Source organism: Anomaloglossus baeobatrachus, chromosome 6, assembly GCF_048569485.1.
Source record: "Anomaloglossus baeobatrachus isolate aAnoBae1 chromosome 6, aAnoBae1.hap1, whole genome shotgun sequence".
Taxonomy (NCBI): domain Eukaryota; kingdom Metazoa; phylum Chordata; class Amphibia; order Anura; family Aromobatidae; genus Anomaloglossus; species Anomaloglossus baeobatrachus.
This window is the reverse complement of record NC_134358.1, coordinates 537,407,310-537,430,718: the sequence shown is the minus strand read 5'-3', so window position 1 is coordinate 537,430,718 and position 23,409 is coordinate 537,407,310. Positions and strand designations below refer to the sequence as shown.

At 45.4% G+C, this 23,409-nt stretch overlaps 1 protein-coding gene across 1 annotated transcript in view; it reads left to right on the top strand.

The window, feature by feature from the left end:
* Window positions 1-23,409, top strand: part of SLC39A12 (solute carrier family 39 member 12) — a 102,341-nt gene that overhangs the window by 6,313 nt on the left and 72,619 nt on the right. The window contains exons 2-7 of the mRNA XM_075316813.1: window positions 175-459; window positions 9,715-9,916; window positions 14,983-15,194; window positions 19,005-19,185; window positions 19,262-19,434; window positions 22,752-22,919. Of these exons, the coding sequence (XP_075172928.1) occupies window positions 175-459; window positions 9,715-9,916; window positions 14,983-15,194; window positions 19,005-19,185; window positions 19,262-19,434; window positions 22,752-22,919 (1,221 nt within the window). The remainder of the gene's footprint in view (window positions 1-174; window positions 460-9,714; window positions 9,917-14,982; window positions 15,195-19,004; window positions 19,186-19,261; window positions 19,435-22,751; window positions 22,920-23,409) is intronic.

Here is a 23,409-nt window from a genome sequence, read left to right as displayed (position 1 = left end):
CTTTTATCCAATATTTAGCTTCTAGCTCTACATACAAGTAATGGGGCAAGAAGGGGTGAAGCACGTGACCCCAAATCCGCTTGACTGGTACCATCACAGCTACTGTCAAAAAGTTCATCTCATCCTCAACCATGCACCATATTTTATTTTTCTCATGTGTTATATTGTTTTTAGTGTCTTCAAGCTGATACTCTTCTATCAATGGCTGGTAAAGGACTCGGGAGTAAATTGGATGATGATACAATGCAGAAGATATCAGTCATTCTTCTGTTCTATATACTGAATAAGGATCAATTCTGCTCCTCATCTTCTGATGTGTTGAACATTGACTATCTATTCTATCGCAACAGTATCCTTAATCTAAGGAAAGATGAAGACTGCCATTATTTGTCTACCAACGAACTAGAGGATATTCTGCAGGAAACAAGGCACTATTTCCAAATAGTCCATGGGCAAGGGGTAAGATGTATATCTAGTGTATATGATTGACTATGCAAGAACCGTGATAAAATGCAATAAAGTCCCCAACCAGCACTTTTGGCACAGGGCCATCAATCTGTATTCCGATAGTTCTATTTCCATTATCTATCCATTTTATAAGATCCACTACACAGTATATATGCAGTCATATGGTTGTCCACGTTTGGGGATTTTGTTTTACTTAGAGAGGATCTGCCACTTTTACAAAAAAAAAAAATCCCTGTAAAAATCCATGAGTTTCCTCGATTTCGACACTTATTTCCATTTTACAAAGATATTCACATTTGTTACTTTTGCAGCTCAATATGTGAAATCTCTCCTTGTAGTACAGATAGGTGTTTCTTCAGAGACTTCTCTGTGGATGTGCTCTTTTACCACTCCCTGTCAAGTGCTGTCAATCACAGGTCAGCAACATTGAAACTGCTAAATCAGTTGAGCTGTGATTTGGCCTATGGGGTGTACATTATAATATATGGAGGACTATATGATATATTACACTATATGGAGGATTATGGGGTGTGTATTGTAGTATATGGAGGACTAAGGGGTGTACTTTAAAATATATAGAGGACTATATGATGCATTATACTATATGGAGGATTATGGGGTGTACATTATACTTTATGGAGGATTATGGGGTGCAATCTAATATATGGAAGCCTATGTGGTGCATTATACTATATGGAGGATTATGGAGGTGCAATCTAATATATGGATGCCTATGTGGTGCATTATATTATATGAAGGAGTATTGAGGTGGATCATAATATATGGAGGACTATATGATGTATTATACTATATAGAGGATTACGGGGTGTACACTATATTATATGCTATTTGAAGTATAGCATATATAGCATATATAGTATAGGAATATGGGGTGTGCATTTTAGTATATCAAGTACTATGGGGGTGCATTATACTATATGGAGGACTATGGGGTGTGCATTATAATATATGGAGGGCTATGGGGTGAATTATACTGTATACAGTTCTATTGGGGTGCATAATATTATAAGTAGGACTATGTGGGGGCAATTATAAAATCCTTTGTACTTTATGGAGTTCTATTTGAGGACCATTATACTTTATGCAAACAATTATACAGTGTGAAGGTTTGTGGGTTTTTGTGAGGTCCATCATACTGTGCAGAGGGCTGTGAGGGGGCCATTATACTATTTGGAAAGTGGGGTTATTATAATGTCTTTAGGCCCATTATACTGCATGGAGGGCTGTGTGGAGGTCACAGCTGAAGATCACACTGTGTTGGGATCACCATATTTTGTCAGGTTAGTTGAGGGGGGGCTTCAGTCGGGTGATCAAGTGGAGGAATTCACTGTGGGGTATCATACAGTTTTTATGAGGCACTTTTGTTGCCATCATACTTATGGGTGCAATGAAAGGGGAATCTAAGTGCTTCAATACTTTGTAAGGATTTCAAAGTTGGTCTGTTCTTATGTGACCCAGATGAATATTAATTTATTCATTTATTTTTTGAGGGGGGTGTGATGGTGGAATATGGGGGGAGGTGTATCTTGCTGTACAGATTCCTATTTTAAGCTTGGTTCACTGTCCATTATTTGTACTGCTTATGTGTACATTGTATTGTTTGTAAGTAATCACCCCCTATAGTGCAAGGTTATAGTGAAGTGACCTCGGGTAAGGCCGCGGCTGAGTTCCCATAATCTGCGCCAACAAAATCCCCACGCTCGGATTTAATGTAAGGGTACATTTCTTTACTGGTAAACATCTCAATGACACACGCCGCTGGCTTAGCAGCACACATAACCAGGGTTTGCTATCCGGGTCTTTAACTTCAGATGCGCGGCGCAGAATACAAAAAAAACAGCAATGATAAACAAGAATTCTGTCCCTGACTTGCCCTATAGGTTATATTACCAGTCCAAAACACAAGGAGGGAGGGCTCCCATGTAGCAGGCCTGGACTCCGGGTACACAGCGGCGACTCCAAGGGAGAGAAGTGGGAAAATCTTCAGCCCTCTCAACAGAGGACTAGCTTACAGTCTCTTGGTACGGAGGAAGGAGACGGTCCGGAGGTCCCTTGAGTCCAGTATCCCGTCTGCAGCAGTTCTGGCAATCCCTCACACTTCAGCGATGAGGGCAGTCCAAGGCAGGTCTGCTCAGGTCCAGCTCCAATAGCTCAGTGTCCTTTTCCCGCACTTTTACTTCCTGTACAACAAGTGCCTGAGGGAGGGGATCAAATTTTACAGCGTCCACCTCTCGATCAGTTTCAGCACTTGTCCACAAGGTGGCAGCACCATCCTGTGTAATGTCAGTCTCCATGTCCATTTTAATCACAAAACAGTCAGAGCTGCTCGCCTCGTTACATATCCCCCCACTGAAAGGTTGTCAGTCCCTGTCAACATTCACAGGTTCCAAGGCAGCGAGGACTGAGGCTGTGGCAGGGGGAGGCTGAGAAGCGGACCATACATACTGGTCCCTATAAGACTGTCCAGGAGGAACCCCGGCAGTGGTGCGGGTAATACGCCGCAGAGGTTGGTTTCCCTCCACTCTATCACCGGTTACACTCTCTACCTTCGTCAGTTCCCTAGAGGGAGAGCCAGTCTGAGCAGGCGGGTAATCAGTCCCGGAGTCAACAAGGTCACTATGATGAGTAATATCAATGGTGTCAGTCATGTCAGCAGTGTCATCCTCACCGGGTACTGTGGTCAGGGGGTCAGGCTGGGATCGGCAGGGGCGCAACATATTCCGATGCAAGGTGCGAGAGTTGCCGCTATTTTCACCCCGGACTCTGTACACATGACCATCGGGGTAGGGGCGCTCAACTACCCGATAGACTTCAGCTTCCCACTTAGCTCGGAGTTTTCCTTGAGGCTTCTTAATACGAACCAAGACTAGCTGTCCTACTTCTAAGGGTTCTTCCTGTACGGGGAGCGGGTCAGCATGTCTCTGGCCCCGGATTTGTTGGCCTACCAGTCAGTATACAGTTTCCATCTGTGACGCCCTGGGCAAGCCAGGGGTCACAGGTCATCACACCACCACACCCTACACCCCAGTTAGGAACATCAAAGCTAACCAGAAATCCTTGTTGCCTTCCTCCAGGGGCTGGTGTCCACACCAGGGGATGGGCCAGGCGGTTGGCTCCGCCCACCGAGGAGTTCACAGCCCTGGAGGCGGGAAAACCAGGCAGATCAGCTAGGGACGTGAAGGAGTAAACAAGCTGATGAGTGTTAGAGTTTAGGAAGTGAAAGGAGAAGGAAGTGAATTGGTAGAGGCGCTTAGGAGAGAAGCTGAAGTAAAGTGAAAAAGAAACAGTTTGTAAAGCCTGAAGTTAGTCCGGGTGTGTGCCCCGGACTGAGAGACAGCAAGGTCAGCAGACGGCGGTGATTGTCCACAGGGGTGACTGCTCGGAGGTTGCTGGAAGGACCGCGGACGGGTAGTGGCCCGGCGGTCTGGAGCAGTATACGAAGAACAGTCAGCACCAGGGCAGGGGCCTTTCGGATCCCGGCAAGGCTAGGAGTCGCCATAATTTGTCAAATCCGTCAGTGAAGGGGACGGCTGTCTCCCAACAACCAAGTCCCGATTGAAGGCAACAGTCCAACCGTTACAGAGAGACACCGCCACCGCCAGGGCACCAGTTTCTCAGGGCCAGCGCCTGCGGGCAAAGTAGGGCTCCTCCGGCCCATATCCAAGCCGGGGAGCGGGTTACCGGTGGGAACCCATCGCAACCATTATCAACTTAGGTGCAGGACAGAGGGACCGTCACCGTCACCTACTGGGGAAAGCAAGTGCAGCCGTCCGTGGGAACCGTCTTTCCAGCCGTGTGTTTTACCGAGAACTGTGTCATCGTCTCAGGCTGAGTGAGTATCACAGTGCCACAAGGCACAGCGCTGCCCCCGTGTCCCTGCGCCTACCAAGCCCTGCATCTCCCACCTCATCACTGGGCCCCGGGATCACCAACCCCTACCCACGGAGGGGCAACACAACAACTAGCTGCTTCATATCATCATTCCCGGGATTCCCATACAGAGCAGCGGTGGTGCCAACAAATCACCACAACCGTGGGTGGCGTCACGGACAATAAACTATATCCCAAAACCCAATCCCCTTTCACTCACGGGCGAGGAGCGCCGCTAGAGTCCCCGGGATCCGGCTCATCGCTCGAGCCACCGAGCAGCAGCAGGCCGCAGCAGCCGCGGCAGCCGGACCCGAGCAGCAGTGGGAGAGCGCGGCGTCCCCTCCTCCGCCCGCGACACATCTTCTGACGGTGAGTGTGTAGCCAGGATGGATAGGTACCGCCGGTATCTTTTTCAGGACTGGTCAGGTTTAGGTCATGGACCCCTTTTCCTGGGCGGCCAAAGAGAAGGGTGTGTGGGGTAAAGCCCGTCATGGAGTGGACTTGATTGTTGTAGGCCCACACTAGATCTGGGAGGAATTGGGGCCATTGGTCTTTCTTGTCATCGGCTAAGGTGCGGATCAACTGGAGTAGAGTCCGGTTAAAGCGCTCACACGCACCATTCCCCTGTGGGTGGTAAGGGGTGGTTCGGGACTTCTGGATCCCATACATCCGATGCAGCTCCTCGATAATTTGATCTTCAAAACAAGCCCCCTGATAAGAGTGCAACCTCTCCGGACACCCATAGACCTGGATGAATTGTCGATAGATAGCCCGCGCAGCTGACTCGGCAGTCTGATCTTTGGTAGCAACAGCAACTGCGAATTTTGTGAAATGGTCTACCATAACCAGACAGTATTGGTAACCACCACTCGCCATCCCAATCGACAGGTAGTCCACCATCAACAGCTCAAGGGGCCGGGATGTCTCAACTGTTTGGACAGGTGCACGCTGCTCAGCGGACTTGTAAAGCTCACAGGTGCGACAGGCTTGGCAGACATCTTCAACCAGCTTGCGGAGTCCCGGACAGTAGATGGACTGTTGGATCCACCGGAAGGTCTTGTCTATCCCAAAGTGGCCGTTCCTCTTGCGTTCTTCTCCCACCATCTCACGGGCCATTTGGGCCGGCACTACAACCTGTAGGCACTCCACCAGCATGTGGGATAGGAAGATCCTCTGGTATAGCACTCCTTCTCTCAGAATCAGATGATCCCATTGGCTGAGCAGGGTCAGGGAACTGGTGGACAGTCGTGACCGCGTGTCAGAGGACGGCTTCTGCTGCTGCTTCACCCATTGTTTGAGTAGAGCACATTAGAGTCCCGGATGGTGTAAGCATTCAGGCAGCGGTAGTCCACACAGAACCTCAGGGATTTATCTTTCTTTTTAACTATTACCACCGGTGCAGCCCAGGGGCTCTGGCTCTCTCGTACCACTCCGGCATGGAGCATGGAGTTCAGGAGGTTTTTCACTTCTTGGTATTGCTGGGGTGGTATCTGCCGGTATCTCTCGCGGATAGGAGAAGTGTTACCTGTAGGGATCTCGTGTTGGATACTGGTGGTGCATCCAAAGTCGGTGTCATGCCGGGCAAAGGATGCCTGGTGTTCCTGCAGTAGTTTATCCACCTGGGACACTTCCTGTTTAGAGTATTGGGATGTATCCAGCTGACACTTCTCTAGCAGCTTCTTTCCAGCTTCAGTGTCATCTGTGGCGGTAGCCATGGCGGAGACAGTCACTGTCCAGTCTCCCTCTGCCGATGGGGCAAACTGGAGGGGGCCCCTGGGATTCACCTCTGTAGGTAGGGCGTAGACTCTGGTGAGCTGTGTCCCCGCTTCTAGGTCGACGCCTACACTAGCCGTAATGCTCAGACAAACAGGGATCCTTCCCCTCCTCACGACAGCCAGAGTGCGAGCGACTAATGGGTTCAGTTTTCCCTCCCTCGGGGTTTGCGGCTCAATCAGTACCTCCACGCCTTCAAGCGGTCTTGTGGTGCTAAGGGGTAGTGAGATAATTGTCTCCTTTTCAGCCGGTAAGGTGATCCTAGTGTGGCGAGGCACGGTGATAGTGGCTATGGGCCGTTGTTCCCTGCCATTTGCTGTAGGCTGCAGGCCCGAACCACTCTTCGGAATGCTCGGCGGGTGGCCCCGTGTGTGGTAACTTGCTGCCAGTACTTGGGTCCCCGCTTGGTAAACAATACCAGGTCTAGGTCTTTCAGGATGTTCATCCCAATAATCATGGGCGTTTCCGAACCGAAGCCTTCTTTGACCACGATTATTCCCCTCTTCCCGAGGTCCTGTCCACACATTTCGGTGCTCATCCAAGCTACTCCCGTTACTGGAATGGGTAGATTATTGGCCGCTTTGATCTTGATGACAGTATTCGGGTCATAAGCAGCCCGTTGTTGTAGATATTTCTCGTAAAACTGCTCTGAGATGGTGGACACCTGGGATCCAGTATCCATTAATCCTTGCACGGCAACCCCCTCTAGCATTACTTTCAGTGTAGGGCTGTTTGATGCAAGCTGGCTCCTTTGTTGGTTCCTTTTCTCTTTGGCCTTCCCGGTCGAGTGAGACTCCTCAGCCGGGATGTCTAGTTTAAAGGTGCCCGCTGTTGAGAGGTACAGCTTGGCGATTCTAGTGAATAGGCCTGGGGCTTCATCCGCTGTTTTGAGTGAAACTCCACTTGCTGGGGTGTTTGAGAGTCAATTCGATGGAACGGCTGCGGGTCGGGTTGGAAGGAGTTCTGGGGGCAACGGTTTGCTCTGTGACGGGGGTCACCACATGTCCAGCACTTTCCCATAGGCCGGCTAGGTTGCCGTCTCACTTGCCTATCCGCCTGTCGGTCTAATGTGAGCTGCAGCACCTGCTTCTGTAAATCTGCCACCATCTGCTTAAGTTCCTCCGTGTCGCTGTTCGGAGTATTTGTACTGTACATGGATCTGCAAGTAGCAGTATAAGTCTCTGTTCCCATAACAGGTCCCCTAGAACGTTCTATGGCTTCTTGTTTAACCCCAGCAAATGTAAAGGCTGGATTTATCCGGAGTAAGTCCTGCAATGAGCGGTTGAGATACGGATCTCTCAGTCCTATTACGAATTGGTCCCTCAGTACCAGGTCACGGGAGGATGTACCAGCTAGATTTTCTCCATTTTTGCAGGCTTGTTCCAGCAGTACTTGGAGGGCGTTCGCATATCGGGGAATGTCCTCCCACTCCAGCTGTGTACGCTTGAAGAACATGTAGCGCAGTGTTCCCAGGTATCTGGTCGGCCCATAGGTGTTCTCTAGCACCCGCACCAAGTCATCTAATGTACGCTGGTCCCTAACCGTCTCCAGTCTGACCGTCGTCCATGCCTCCCCCTCTAACGTCAGCATAGCCATTTCTGCTAAGGTCTTAGGATCAACATTATACATTTCCCCCACTATCCTAAGTTGTTCCGCCCATTCAGGTACAGGGTAATTCTGTCCGTTAAACTTTCTCACTTGATTTACAATAGATGCCGGAGGAGCTGTCTGACTATAAGCTACCACCGGGAGGGGATATTGCTGGTCACAGATCCTGCCGACTATGCCAGATGAAGTGACCTCGGGTAAGGCCGCGGCTGAGTTCCCATAATCTGCGCCAACAAAATCCCCACGCTCGGATTTTATGTAAGGGTACATTTCTTTACTGGTAAACATCTCAATGACACACGCCGCTGGCTTAGCAGCACACATATTCAGGGTTTGCTATCCGGGTCTTTAACTTCAGACGCGCGGCGCAGAACACATAAAAAAACAGCAATGATAAACAAGAATTCTGTCCCTGACTTGCCCTATAGAATAATTGGACTATTACTAGTCCAATTATAAGGAGGGAGGGCTCCCATGTAGCAGGCCTGGACTCCGGGTAAACGGCGGCGACTCCAAGGGAGAGAAGTGGGAAGATCTTCAGCCCTCTCAACAGAGGACTAGCTTACAGTCTCTTGGTAGGGAGGGAGGAGACGGTCCGGAGGGCCCTTGAGTCCAGTATCCCATTTGCAGTAGTTCTGGCAATCCCTCACACTTCAGCGATGAGGGCAGTCCGAGGCAGGTCTGCTCAGGTCCAGCTCCAATAGCTCAGTGTCCTTTTCCCGCACTTTTACTTCCTGTACAACAAGTGCCTGAGGGAGGGGATCAGATTTTACAGCGTCCACCTCTTGAGCAGTTTCAGCACTTGTCCACAAGGTGGCAGCACCATCCTATGTTATGTCAGTCTCCATGTCCATTTTAATCACAAAACAGTCAGAGCTGCTCGCCTCGTTACAATAGCTTCTGAGGTGCTTCCATCCCTGGGTGTAGGGGGAGGTGGGCCTAGAGTCCACCTACTGTAAACTCTGCTTACCTGAGAGATTCAGGCAGTCTGTTTGAAGAACTTGAAGGGAGAAGGATTGAACTTCTGGGAGAAGCTGGGACTTCTCAGAGAGACCTGGACATTTATTTATCGCTTTCTGGACTATATTCGTGTTTCTACAATTTTTACCCTCTGATTTTTGGAGAATCTTGAGGACTGTTTGATTTGATTGGAATAAATGCTTATTGGATTGTTCATCCATCTCTCGCTCGGTTGATTGTGTGATATGGGAAAAGGACCCCGTCACAGGGGACAATTAGAACTTCTTCTATGGAGCCACATGATTTCTGTGTACAGTCCTGTCTGAAATTGTTTTTTTCTTGCACATTCAACTTTGATGTGTTCTGTGGTCATAGACCAGCTGAGATTTACAGATAATAGAGTTATATACTTGACACCCTCATTAGAGGATACATGTAATATGTGACAGATAGAGAATCTGTCAGCAGGTTTTTGCCACCTAATCAAAGAGCAGCATGATAGACCTTGAATTCAACAATGTATCCTAGAGATTACTGGGTGCACCGGTTCTGACACAATCAAAGTTTTTAGATTTAGCAAAGAAACAGAGCTGAGAGAGCTGTCTCACCCACACCAGGCTCTTTGTGTACAATCTCTATTGACAGTGAGCTACTAATCACAGAAGGTAATGTGTCAGACTACTAGGCAGGAGACAATGTAATCCGTGCACTGATAAGGTTCTGGTGCTAAACAATTATTGCAAGTAAACAACAGCACATACCTTGATAAGACAAGCATTGCTGAAATCTGTGTTTAAACACATACAGCATGCTGTACTCAGATTTCATAGCAAAACCTGCTGACAGATTCCCTTTAAAATCAGCTGAGATGCATTAATCGGACATAACCTATAGACAGGAGTAGCAATGTTCTTGGAAAAAGACAGCTATGTTTTTCCAATTGTAGATATTGTCATTGTTCAATGTGCTAGCCGCAATACAAGATAATTATATTGCCTCATTTTGGTTTCTCAGTGTTCGGATGTCAATTCTTTGGAGAAGGACTTTGGGATGATGCACAATATTGATGAAGTAAGTCTCCCCAAACTTGCTGAAGTGATTGTCACAGCATCCATACAGCACATCTGTGTGAGAAGAGACACATTACCCAGTGTGGACTATTTTACAGATTCCATTTTCAAATACTTAAATAGAACCAGTGAACTGTACGCTGCAGGTAAATCTTCCAAAATATTTTAAAAATCTTTGAGAGTATGAAGATGTATGAATCAATCCATCATTTGCCGTATGAAGTGTGAAAAAGTGCTTTGCTCTTAAATAAAAACTGTTAGTTTCATCTCCATGAGCTCTGTGATGTGCTGTTGGGGTCACAGGTTGCTGATGTCCTATCGCAAACGCCTCTGCCATATAAAAAATGGTAGCACTTAGCCTCACATGCCAAATTTAGCTCTAAATTTGCTCCAGCGATACCGGTCCTTCTGTGTGACGATCCAGTTATTGGTGAATAGTTGTATGCTATTGGGTGTGTGGTGGAAATATCCTTGTCATTTCTTTCCATAGTGAGTTTGAGCTTTGGTTTTCCCCTGTCTATTGGTTTTTATGGGGTTCATTTCTCCTGTCCTGGCCCTGGGGTGGGGAAGTGGGGGTATTAGACTAGGGCTACATGTGAGTCAGGGCTACATTGGTGGTTCAGAATTCACCACCATCAGGCGTACCTCTGTGAGGAGGGACAGTGTAGTGTCCATAGCCTGAAGGCCAGCCTAGGAACCCTTACTCCTGGCTTTTGTATCATACCTAAACCTGTCTCTAATGTTTAGATATGTTTGTCAGATTTAGGCTTTTGAGACACACATTTGCATTGCAGATATTTGTTATGTTATTAAGCTTCTGTTAACATTATTTGAAAACTAAATGGGAATGACAGTGGACGTGTCACTTATAGTTCCTGATTCTCAGTGCACATTACCCACTTAGTCCTTCACTGATGATCAACAATTTGAGTTTTTTAATTGGATAGGCAAAATTACAAAAGGATTATAACTCAAAATATTTAATATGGTTACATGTGCACTAGAAATAAGCAAAAGGTCCAGCGTCCAGAGTTCAGTTCAGTTTTCTGTGGAAAAAATCCTCATCCGAACTTTTAACGTCAGCATCCTGTGCCGCCTGTTGTGATTATGGGGCTCCATGATGTCTTGTCGTTGATTGGGGACTCACTTGACATCCCAACGTCATAATGTTATGGGTGCCCAGAGACTCCCAGGATTTTAGCATTCCTGTGCCGCCTCTTGTGATTATGGGGCTCCATGATACCTTGTCGTTGATTGGGGACTCACTTGACATCACAACGTCATGATATCATGGGTGCCTAAAGACTCCCAGGATTTCAGCATTCTTGTGCGGCCTCTTGTGATTATGGGGCTCTATGATGTCTTGTCATTGATTGGGGCCTCACTTGACATCACAATGTCATGGGTGCCTAGAGACACCCAGAATTTCGGCATTCCTGTGCAAATTGGAGAAATTCACACTGCCATCTTCAAGCTGCCATGGAGTATTGATGTGGGTGCTGGACTAGGGTTGTGCAAACTTTTTACTCATCTCTAATATGCACTTGATATCATATCACTTTCAGCTTTTCCAACTGCGAGGAGTTAAAAAAAAAGATATGTATAGGAAGTTTGTGCTCTTTATAACAATGGTGTTTATTTTTTACTTTTACTCTTATTACGTTTTCTAAAATACTGGTGTTTTTTATGTGGCAAAAAGTCACATGGGCCCCTCAGAGAAAGAAAGGTCGTAGGAAGCATTCTACCTCTGAATCTTTCATAAATACACCCCTCAGTAACAGACGAAAAGAAGGACATAGATAAACCATTTACCAATAAACTAAGAACCACTCAGACAACCCCTTCCCCATCCCTTTAATTACCTTCACAAAATAACAACCCCTATAGTCACCTCCAATGCTGGCGCCGTTCCAGTTGTGTCGGTTCTGGCTCTCCAGTGGCTCACATGACATAAGAATGAGGCCAATCATTGCTCCCCTATGGACCTAATCAGACATCTGGACTAAGTGAGTTGGCAGCCTCTGCTCTCATTTCCTCCCAGTGTCCTGATTTATCTGAAGGAGAGGAGAGCAAAGCCAGCACTGACTGGCTGCAGGGATAGCGTGATATAATGTCACTTGAGCCTCTGGAGAGCCAGTGCCGACACCGCTGAAACGGCGCCAGCAGTGGAGGGGGAACAGATGTTGTTATTTTGTTGAAGAAGAAACATAGGAATGGAGAAGGGGTTGTCTGAGTAGTGGACAACCACTGTAATATAAATTTAGACCTGATTCTAAGGTAGAAAAAAAAGAGAGCTACCAAACAATAGTTTAAAACTTTATCCTTCTATAACTCCAAAATACAAACATCATCCTAAGTATGGGGTTCTGTTTTGAGTTCCAGGCTATAAAATGAGTGTGAAGGTCTCTCTTACATTGAAGCGCTGTAAAATAAAATTATTGTTCTAATGCACTAGCAAAAAAACTTTATACGTGGCCAGCATGCATTAGTTGCATGTAGTGGAGAGCATTTCAAATAAATACTAAAAAGGGTTCTTTACAGTAAGGGGTACTTTGCACACTACGACATCGCAAGCCGATGGTAGCGATGCCGAGTGCGATAGTCCCCGCCCCCGTCGCATCTGCGATATCTTGTGATAGCTGCCGTAGTGAACATTATCACTATGGCAGCTTCACACGCACTTACCTGCCCTGCAACGTTGCTCTGGCCGTCAAACCGCCTCGTTCCTAAGGGGGCGGGTCGTGCGGCGTCACAGCGACGTCACACTGCAGGCGACCAATATAAGCAGGGGGGCGGAGATGACCGGGACGTAAACATCCCGCCCACCTCCTCCCTTCCTCATTGCAGGCGGGACGCAGGTAAGGCGATGTTCCTCGCTCCTGCGGCTTCATACACAGCGATGTGTGCTGCCACAGGAACAAGGAACAATATCGTAACATCGGTCCTTCCGAAATTATGGAAATGACCGACGCTACACCGATCATACGATTTCGACGCTTTTGCGCTCGTTAATCATAGTAAAAAGGATTCACATACTCCGATGTCGACAGCGACGCCGGATGTGCGTCACTTTCGATTTGACCCCACCGACATCGCACCTGCGATGTCGTAGTGTGCAAAATACCCCTAAAGGTAATAATCATAATTTGGATTGCCATATCTAACTACTGTATATGGAGAAAATATTGGAACACCTCCACATTACAACCACTATTCTAAAGCCATTGGCATGTATATGGAGATGACTTACCTTTTCAACTAAAACAGCTGCCATTTGTTTGATAGACTTTCTACGAGATTTTGGAGGCGTCTGTGGGAATTTTTGCCAATTAATCCAGAAGAGAAGGTCAAACATTAATGTTGGGGAGAGGTTGGACTCACAATCTCCATTCTAGTTCATCCCAAAAGTGTTGAATCTGGTTAAGGTCTGGTTCTTATCCATCAGTCATGTGCTTCCACACCAAACTACTCAACCCATGTCTTTATTGACTTTGTGTACGTGTCACAGTGATGTTGAACAGAAAAGGTCCTTCCCCAAACTGTTCCCACAATGGTGGAAGCTACAATTGTCCAAAATGTCTTGTGCTGAAGCATTAAGATATCCCTTCACTGGAATTAAGGGGCCTTTGCCGACCCCTGAAAAATGCCCCAATAGTATCCCTCCTCCACCAAACTATGCAGCTGACACAATGCAGTCAGGCAGGTAACATTCTCCTGGAGTTTACCAAATCCAGACTTGTCCACTAGATGTCAGATAGACAAGTGTGATCTGTCACTACACAGAACAAGTTTCCATCCAACACTTGGCATTGTGTTTAGAGATATAAGGTTTGCTTGCAGTCATGGAAAACCAGCTTTTGTGCTGATGATTCTATCAGATGAACTTAAGTTCAGGAGTTAAGGAGTCTGCAGAGCATTTTTACTTTTATGCCCAAATCAACACTTGGTGACCACACTCTGTAATGTTACATGTTCTCCACTTCGTGGTTGAGTTGCAGAGATTCCTTCCACATCTAGGAGGACGAAAGGTCATGAATGGACTTGTTATCCTGGTGACTCCTCTGACAGAACCGCTGGTATCAGTCGGCTCTTTATTATCAGCAGTTCTGTCATGTTAGTAAAAGCAAAAAGTAGACAACATGGCAAGGGACCAGATATTATACAGCAAGGGCGAAGGGCCGAATGTTATATACTTGGGGCGAGGGACCTGATGTTATACACCAGGGGCGAGGGGGCGGATAATATTCAGAAGGGACGAGGGGCCAAATGCTATACTCAAGGAGTGAGGGGCCGGTTGTTATACACCAGGGGTGAGGGGTCGGTTGTTATACACCAGGGGTGAGGGGCCAGATGTTATACACCAGGGGTGAAGGGACGGATGTTATACACTATGGGTGATGGGCCAGAGGTTATACTCCAGGGGGAGAGGCTGGATGAGATACTCCAGGGGCAAGGGGATGAATGTTAAACTCCAGGGGCGAGGGGCCAGATATTATACTCCAGGGGCGAGAGGCCGATTGTTATACTCTAGGGGCTAGAGGCCAGATGTTAAAGTCCAGGGGTGAGAGGTCGGATGTTATACACCAGGGGCGAGGGGCCGGATCTTATACACAAAGGGTGAGGGGCTGGAAGTTTTACACCAGAGGCAAGGAGCCAGATGTCATACACCAGGGGCGAGAAGTCGGATGTCATGCACCAGGGGCGAAAGGCTGGATGTTATACACCAGGGTAGAGGGGTCAGATGTTATACATCAGAGGCAAGGGGCTGGATATCATACACCAGGGGCGAGAAACTGGATGTTATACACCAGGAGTGAGAGGTTGGATGGTATACACTGGGGTTGAGTGGCCGAATGTAATAAACCAGGGGCAAGAGGGCTGAATGGAAACCTGAATTTAATGATTAAGACTGGTAGCGTTGAGAGAATCAATGGCGGACACGAGCATTTTTCTGGAGAAAAATGCTCGAGTCGTCCATTGACTTCCATTATACTTGGGTACTCGACACGTGCACTTCCGAGACCCCAAATGCTCATTATGAGTACTGACCCACCCATGCATGGCAGTGATCGCTCATCACTAATTAAGACGTGTGTCCAATACAATGTTATATATGGTGTACAGTATATGAACCTCAAACATTTAAATTAGTTAAACCTGAAATACAATAAATAATACGAATCGTAATCTCTTATGCTTGAACATGTATCAGAAATAGGTGAACTCATAGGAAGACTGAAAGAGGCATTGTCATGTGTGAAGACTGACCATAACCACAGGAGAAAGGTGCGAAGTCTTGTAATCCCAGGAACCAGCCATGAGCCATTACCTGTTCCAGCAATGGAAGCAAAGAATGATAAAAAGCCTGAAGGAGGCCATAATAATATTCCTGAGAGCCAGGGTCATTCAGCCGGATGGCGCACGGTAATGTATGAATACTTTGTGCTGAGGTAGAAGTTACTAAGGGAGAATGTGGACATATCAATGATAGAAAATTATTGAGCTATATGCCCCAACTAAAAAATATTCATGAATTTGAGAGTCCATTCGGTTCTTGGCCATAGAGCCCTATGTTTTCAGTGCAGGCCCCGGATTAGAGCGTTAAGGGGTATTCCTATATTCAAGATCCTATCCCTATATGTAGTAAGTGTAATAATAATAATAATAATAATAATATTAGCAAATACCTTCAATTAGAAATGTAGTATAGGTCTCCTGATATAGTCATGTCTCTTAACTCATGTGCAGGGCATTGCAGCTTAGGTATTCATGGTTACGACCACAAGCACAGTAACCATGAATACCTAAGCTGCAATGCCCTGCACATGAGGTAAGAGACATAGCTCATCAGGAGAATTATACTACCTTTCTTATTGGAGGTATTTGCTATTAATTATTATTATTATTACTACACCTACAACATATTGGGATAGGATCTTGGACATGGAGATACACCTTTAAATCTACTAGAATTTAACCCCTTCACGATAAGGCCAATTTCCATTTTTGCTTTTTCATTTTTTCCCCCCCTTCTTCCCAGAGCCATACCTTTTTTTTATTATTTTTCTGTTCACATAGACATATGATGGCTTGTTTTGTATTGTTTGTTTTTTGTTTTTTGTGGGATGAGTTTTACTTTTGAAGGACGTCATTTATTTTCCCACATAGTCTACTGGAAAGTGGGGGAAAAAAATTCCAAATGGGGAGAAATTGTGAAAAACCCCCCACAATTTTGACATGTTTTTACGATGTACCATTTGTACTAAAAGTGACGTCGTAATAAGATTCTCCTCATTGTGACGTGATGATTATATACGATTATGGAGATACCAAACATGTCCAGTTTTATTTTTTATTAATTTAGAGGTGAAAAACCGCCCAGAAATTTGCAAAAAAAAAAATTAAAAATATGGGGTTTGTGTCGCCATTTTCCAACACCTGCAATGTTTTCCTTTTTCAGTCAATGGAGCTCTGTTATGACTTATATTTTTTTAATTATTTTTGGTGATATTATTTTGGGATAGATATGATGTTTTGATTGCTTGTTAGTGTTTTTTTGTGGTATTGCAATGACCTAAAAAATTGAATTTGGGTGTTCTTCAATTTCTTTTGTTTACAGTGTTAATTACGGTATTTTTTATTTTTACTGAATGCGGCAATGCCACACGTGTGCATTTTTTACTATCTTTACTTTTAATGGGGTAAAAAAGGGGTGATTTGAACTTGTATTTTTTAATTTTTTTTCCATATTATTTAAAACTTTTTTTTAAGGTAATTTCATAGGGGACTTGAAGCTGCGATCGTCCGATCACTTGTGCTATATACAGCAGTGCCCCAGTATATATACCACGGCATTGCTGCATATAGTGAGAATCACTGTCTCCTCAGAGGAGCGCTGATATGACAAGCACAGAGGTTTTCAGAAGACCCCCTGCTGTCATGGCAACCCATCGGCTACCCGGGATCAGTTTGGGGGCTTAGAACAGCGCACCTCCATGCAGGGCCGGCTCCAGGTTTTTGTGGGCCCCGGGCGGAAGAGTCCCAGTGGGCCCCATCTACACGCAGACACACATACGTACACATACATATTTAACGACAAACTCACAAAAATACATATAGAACTGACACATCTATACAGTCATATACACTGACATACATAGATACACATCATACATGCATACAGACAAACACACACAGCTCTGCTGGATACATACATACAGACACAGCGCTGCTACATACATAGACACATAGCTCTGCTACATACACACATAGCTCTGCTACATACACACATATCTCTGCCACATACATACACACATAGCTCTGCTATATACATACACACATAGCTCTGCCACATACATACACACATAGCTCTGCTATATACATACACACATAGCTCTGCCACATACATACACACATAGCTCTGCTATATACATACACACATAGCTCTGCTACATACACACATAGCTCTGCCACATACATACACACATAGCTCTGCTATATACATACACACAGCTCTGCCACATACATACACACATAGCTCTGCTATATACATACACACATAGCTCTGCTATATACATACACACATAGCTCTGCTATATACATACACATAGCTCTGCCACATACATACACACATAGCTCTGCTATATACATACACACATAGCTCTGCTACATACATACACAGCTCTGCTACATACATACACACATAGCTCTGCTATATACATACACACATAGCTCTGCTATATACATACACACATACACACATAGCTCTGCTATATATATATACACACCTAGCTCTGCTATATACATACACACCTAGCTCTGCTATATACATACACACCTAGCTCTGCTATATACATACACACCTAGCTCTGCTACATACAGACAGAGACAGTCATGCGCGGCTCCGGGGGGGGGGGCATAAATCGGGGGGTGGGGAGGGCACATACCGCTCAGGTCACGGAGGAGAAGGGGCCCACACAGCGCCGGAGGGACACGCTGTGCTGGGGGTCGCTGGCTGGCACTGCAACTCTCATCTGTGGGACTGAGCAGGATGCCGGTCTATAGCTCCGCCCACAGATGAAGTTCAAACCAGGAAGTCTGCGCGCCTTAAAGAGACGGCGCCGCAGATTCCTGCCGAGGACTTCGGTCCCCGGAACTCGGCCCGGGGACCGCAGAACTAAGGAGAGTGGGCCCCGGCCAAGGTGCACCAGAGCTGACGAGGCCGAGTGGGCCCCCCCGGCTCTCCAGGGCCCCGGCATTTGCCCGGGTATGCCGGGTGCTGACGCCGGCCCTGCCTCCATGCTGGTACGTGTTAAAAACCCTTTGTCAGAATTTGATAGCGGGATTTAACAGGTTAACAATTGGGGCAGAGCTCCGCTCCAACCGCGATTGTTAGAGGCCGCTCTTTGCTGTAACACACACAGCCATCACCTGCTGAGTACGGGGCGGGATCACCCCATGGGCCCGCTCAATACACCCATTTCCGACTTGCGCCATATATCTACGTCAGATGTTGTGAAGGGATTAAAATGGGCAATTACATTATAATACAAGCAAATGGGGTTTTCAAAACTTGACAGAGAAATCAGCTTTGGTGCTGCCTCTCTGCCGCCATTCTCAGTGGCTGTATACAGACTACAGTGGTGATGACATCACGTCTACAGCACATGTAACTATGGCAGCCAATCACTGGCTCATACTGTCTACATCTGCATCACCACTGAGCCCAGTGATTGGCTGTAGAAGTCATATACGTTGTAGTCTTGACATCCCCTCCGCTGCCTGTGATTATTACATGGCGGCCATGGTTTACAGATATGACACCCATATGCCCTAATAGAACTTACGGAAAGGGTCTGTCTTCATGTGCCTTGAAAAACACACCCCAAATGCACTTCCAGTCTGATTTGCGTAAGACTTCTACGCCCATCAGACGTTTTCAAAAAGGGTACCATTTTTATTAAGGGAAATGCGCCTATATAGCCATACCACTCACTGGCAGACACAGACAGGAGAGGCCCCTGTGCAAGAACAATATATGGGCCCTTTTCAGCCAAATAACTCATCATAAAGCACAATTCCTCCTGCTTTGTTGGTAGAAATGGGCCCCTGTGATGCCGCACAGGTTACATCAATGGTTTGTCCGCACCTGATACCACTACTTCCATATGTAAAAACATGCGGACCAGTTGTCATCAATTTTTTATGTTTCAGCTGCTTTGTTTCTTGTTTTAGAGTCATCATTGCTTTTCTGCATATGAACTTGTGAAAATTGTTCTACAAAATAGCCGGTCTGCAATTTCCCAGGAACAATTTAAGCAGATGAGCCCGGCGATCATCCATCAGCTCCTCTCCTGCACATGCCCAGTACAAGACTTCACCAGTACTCAGCTCCCGCCTCCCACCACCCTGGAAAGTGAGTCTCCTACTATGTAGTCTACTAAATCAATGTTTTTATGTACTATCATAGTTTTCCATGTGTTGCGGTACAGGGTATGGATACAGCACACTTGCGGTTTTACTTCTGACAATCGGATCCATGTTTGGAGCTACTCTTATTATATTCAGCTCTTGCGAGGAAAGCTATAAACTCATTTTACAGCTGTTCGTGGGACTGGCGGTGGGGACTCTCTCGGGGGATGCTTTGTTGCACCTGATTCCTCAGGTAAACCTTTTTTTCCATTTATTGAAATGACATTTGTATCCGTAATGCACTTGACATTCCCAGGTGAGAACAATTTTTGGAGGGCAAGGGAAATTAAATGGGTGCAATTGGAGTCATATAGGATGAGTTTCGATGACAGAGAGGAATGAGAAGAAAGTAGTCCGCCATACAACAACGCAGTGAGACAGATCTGGAGGGATTCTGACAACCTTGCGTATTCTTTAAAGGGGTTGTCCACTACTTGGACAACTCTTAAGGGTGCTTTACACGCTGCTCGTTGACACGTCGCTCATTTCCTTAATTTCGTTGCTGCTGCAGGTACGATGTTGTTCGTCGCTCCTGCGGCATCACACATCGCTCCGTGTGACACCGCAGGAGCGAGGAACATCTCCTTACCTGCCTCCACCGGCAATGCGGAAGGAAGGAGGTGGGCAGGATGTTACGTCCCGCTCATCTCCGCCCCTCTGCTTCTATTGGACGCCTGCCGTGTGACGTCGCTATGACGCCGCACGAACCGCCCCCTTAGAAAGGAGGCGGTTCACCGGCCAGAGCAACGTTGCAGGGCAGGTAAGTCCGTGTGACAGGTCTACGCAATGTTGTGCGGCACGGGCAGTGATTTGCCCGTGTCGCACAACCGACGGGGGCAGGTACGCTCGCTTGTGATCTCGCTAGCGAGATCGCAGCGTGTATAGTACCCTTTACTCATTCTCCTTGTTCACCCCCGTAAAAATAAATAAACCTGCACTCACTTCTGGTGCGGCCGCAGTTCCTGCAATGTCTGAAGTCGCGTTCCCGGTGTCCAGAAGACATTGTTATGATATGCGAACCCCAAGACCAATCATCATTCGGCGTCTGTCTCCCCGCCTTTGGACATTTGAGCAGAATGTGAGCGCAGCTCTGACTTACTGCTGAAACATCCAAAGGCCGGGAGGATGAAGCCAACGCTGATTGGTCGTGGGGCTTGCATGTCATAACAGTGTCATATGGGCCCCAAGAAGGCGGCTTCAGAAATTGTTGGAACCATGCCAACACCGGAGGTGAGTTTAGACTTATTTTATGGGGTTGAATAAGGGGAATTTTAAATTAGATTTTTATATTTAGATTTTACCATCTGTATTAATAAAAAAATAAAAATCTTGCAATTTTCATTTTCGCCACTGGGGCTATTTTAGACTCATGTTTCCTGTTCCTTACAGAAGACTTTTCTGAAGTCTCATTATCATCATAGACAGGATTACAATGACAGGTAGCACCTCTAAATGCAGTAGAGAGCACATTCACAATAAATGTTACATCTCACCTCTTCCCTCTTCCAACTCAATGACCTTAGCACTTTCTCATTAGATGATTTAGTCAAAAAGATTGAACTTGAGTCAATTTATTACTGCTAACATACATGTGAATTTTATGAAAGTATCTGATAAGTGTGTGCACAGTCATTGTGATGAGAGACAGAGGAGGTGAGCTGTGACATCACCTATTAAGATTGGTGGATCCAGTGTTATCTACTGTGGTTAAAGGCGTTATCAGTTGGAATTCTGTAAAGAATGGGAATTATTAGTCTAGGATTTGCAAGATTTTGATTTTTTTTTAATACAGATAGTGATATGGAAAATAATAAAAAAAAGTTATTAACTTTTTAAAATTAAATCATTTTTAAGGGGTTGTTTTATCTAAATCCATGTCTGCAGTCACTCTATGTGTCCCTCTATGAGACTGCAGACTTGTGAATCCTCACATCACGCACACTGTACACTGTGAGGATTCTCCGGTGTAAGAGCCGTTAGCGGTGGTCACATCGTCAGAATCTGACCAGAGGGGTGCCACCTTGCTCAATGCAAGTGTATTGAGTGAGACAGCACCCATCTAGTCGGACCACCGTTCCCAGCTCTGAAACTGGCTGATCCTCACAGTGCACAGTGCGCACAATGTGAGGATTCACAAGTCTGCAGTCAGTGACACATAGAGGGATTGCAGACTTGTGGATTTACTCCGGACAACCCCATTAACATAAAAACCTAATTTATGGCAGATTTTACAAACGGAATAAAAATTGAAATTGAGTCTTATTTATTTTATTTACTAAGTGTAGACTGGAGGAAAAACGGGTTTAAAAAGCGTGCTAGGAAACCACGAGCAAGGATGTAAATGAATATTTTTCTTTTATTTAGATAATTCCAACGCGTTTCAGAGACCCATCTGTCTCCTTCCTCAGGGAAAAAGAATGGGATTCTTTTTCCCTGAGGAAGGAGACAGATGGGTCTCCGAAACGCGTTGGAATTATCTAAATAAAAGAAAAATATTCATTTACATCCTTGCTCGTGGTTTCCTAGCGCGGTTTTTAAACCCGTTTTTCCTCCAGTCTACACTTTGATATCCTTTGCTCAGACACGGGGCCGCTGCTGAACCACTAAAGCACTCATCCACGTTCTCTAAGGGGTTGTGACTGGCACAACCCAGCCAGGTGAGTGGGTTTTAACCCTTTTTCCCTCGGCCCTGTAAATCGGGTAAGACCCTATTGCGCCTTTTCTCTCCTACTACAGCTTCTCTTATTTTATTTACTGGAATTACATTTAAAGGTGAAATCCACTTATGAAATGTAATTAGCCTCCAAATTTTGGCCTTCACCAATTAAACCAATGAAGAAACTAAATGGGTGCAAATGGAGCAATAACTCCATTTGCACCCATTTAACCTATATCTAACCCAAAATAGTATCAATAAAAACATAGGGTCACCATGCAAAAAATGAGCCCTAACACGACCAAAAAACAAAAAATCTAACAGGGTTTTGAAATTGAATCTCAAGCTATTTTTTTATTTATTTATTTAGTCATTTATTTTTATGTATTTCTAAATTTTTCTTCACCACTTAAATATATATATATATATATATATATATATATATATATATATATATATATATATATATATATATATATATATATATATAAAAAAAAATAAGTTTTGATATCTTCGTTAATCGTCCTGTCCTGGATAATCAAATTTCTAGGTTATTTTTTTACTGCGGAATGAACACCAAGGAAAAACCCCAAAAAACAATTGTAGAATTGAAGTTATTATTTTTTTTTGTTATTTCACTTTACTTATTCTTTTCCCATTTTTCCAGTACACTATATGATAAAAAAAAGTAAAACTAGCCCAAGAAAAAAACAAACCCGCTTTGTCTGGGAAATAATAAAAAAGTTACGCCTCTTGGAAGAAGAAGGGGAGAAAAAAATGAAGGCAACAAAACAAAAAAATGCTCAACTGGATTTTTTTTTTTATTTTGTTGAATAAATTTCTATTTTCTGCAGGTTCTGGGCATTCATGACAATATTTCACATGAACATCATGGACAAGATGGAGAACTGTATCTGGAGGAAAAGCAATATTTGTGGAAAATATTGGGCATGATCGGAGGCATTCATGGATTTTTCCTCATTAACAAGCTTTCCTTCCTCATTATTTCATCTACAAGACAGGTGGGCATGTGTATGTAGAATATAGGGTAACGGTTTTAGGCAGATGTGGAAAAAAATGCTGCAAAATAAGAATGTTTAAAGTAATAAAATAGTTAATAGCAGGGGCATTCATAAAACTCATAGGGCTCCATAGTAGAAAATTCCGTCATTCCCGCAACCTCCGAATAAATAAGAATATATCTCACAACTTTCCAGCCCTTTTCCTCTTTTTGAGCCCCTAGAGTCCCCTTTCATTGCAACTATCAACAAAAGTGCCCCACAAACAGTGTATGATACGCCCATAATAAATTCCTCCACATTATCCTCCATATGTGCAGTATGATGACCCTACTGTATCTCCCGCAACTAATCCGACAAGGTATGGTGATCCCAACACAGTTTGATCCCCAACTGTGACTGCCACAAAGCCCTCCATGCAGTATAATGGGACTACATAGAGTATCTGACTCGCCCACCCCAGGGCTATGGGACACCCGGTGCCAGGCCGGAC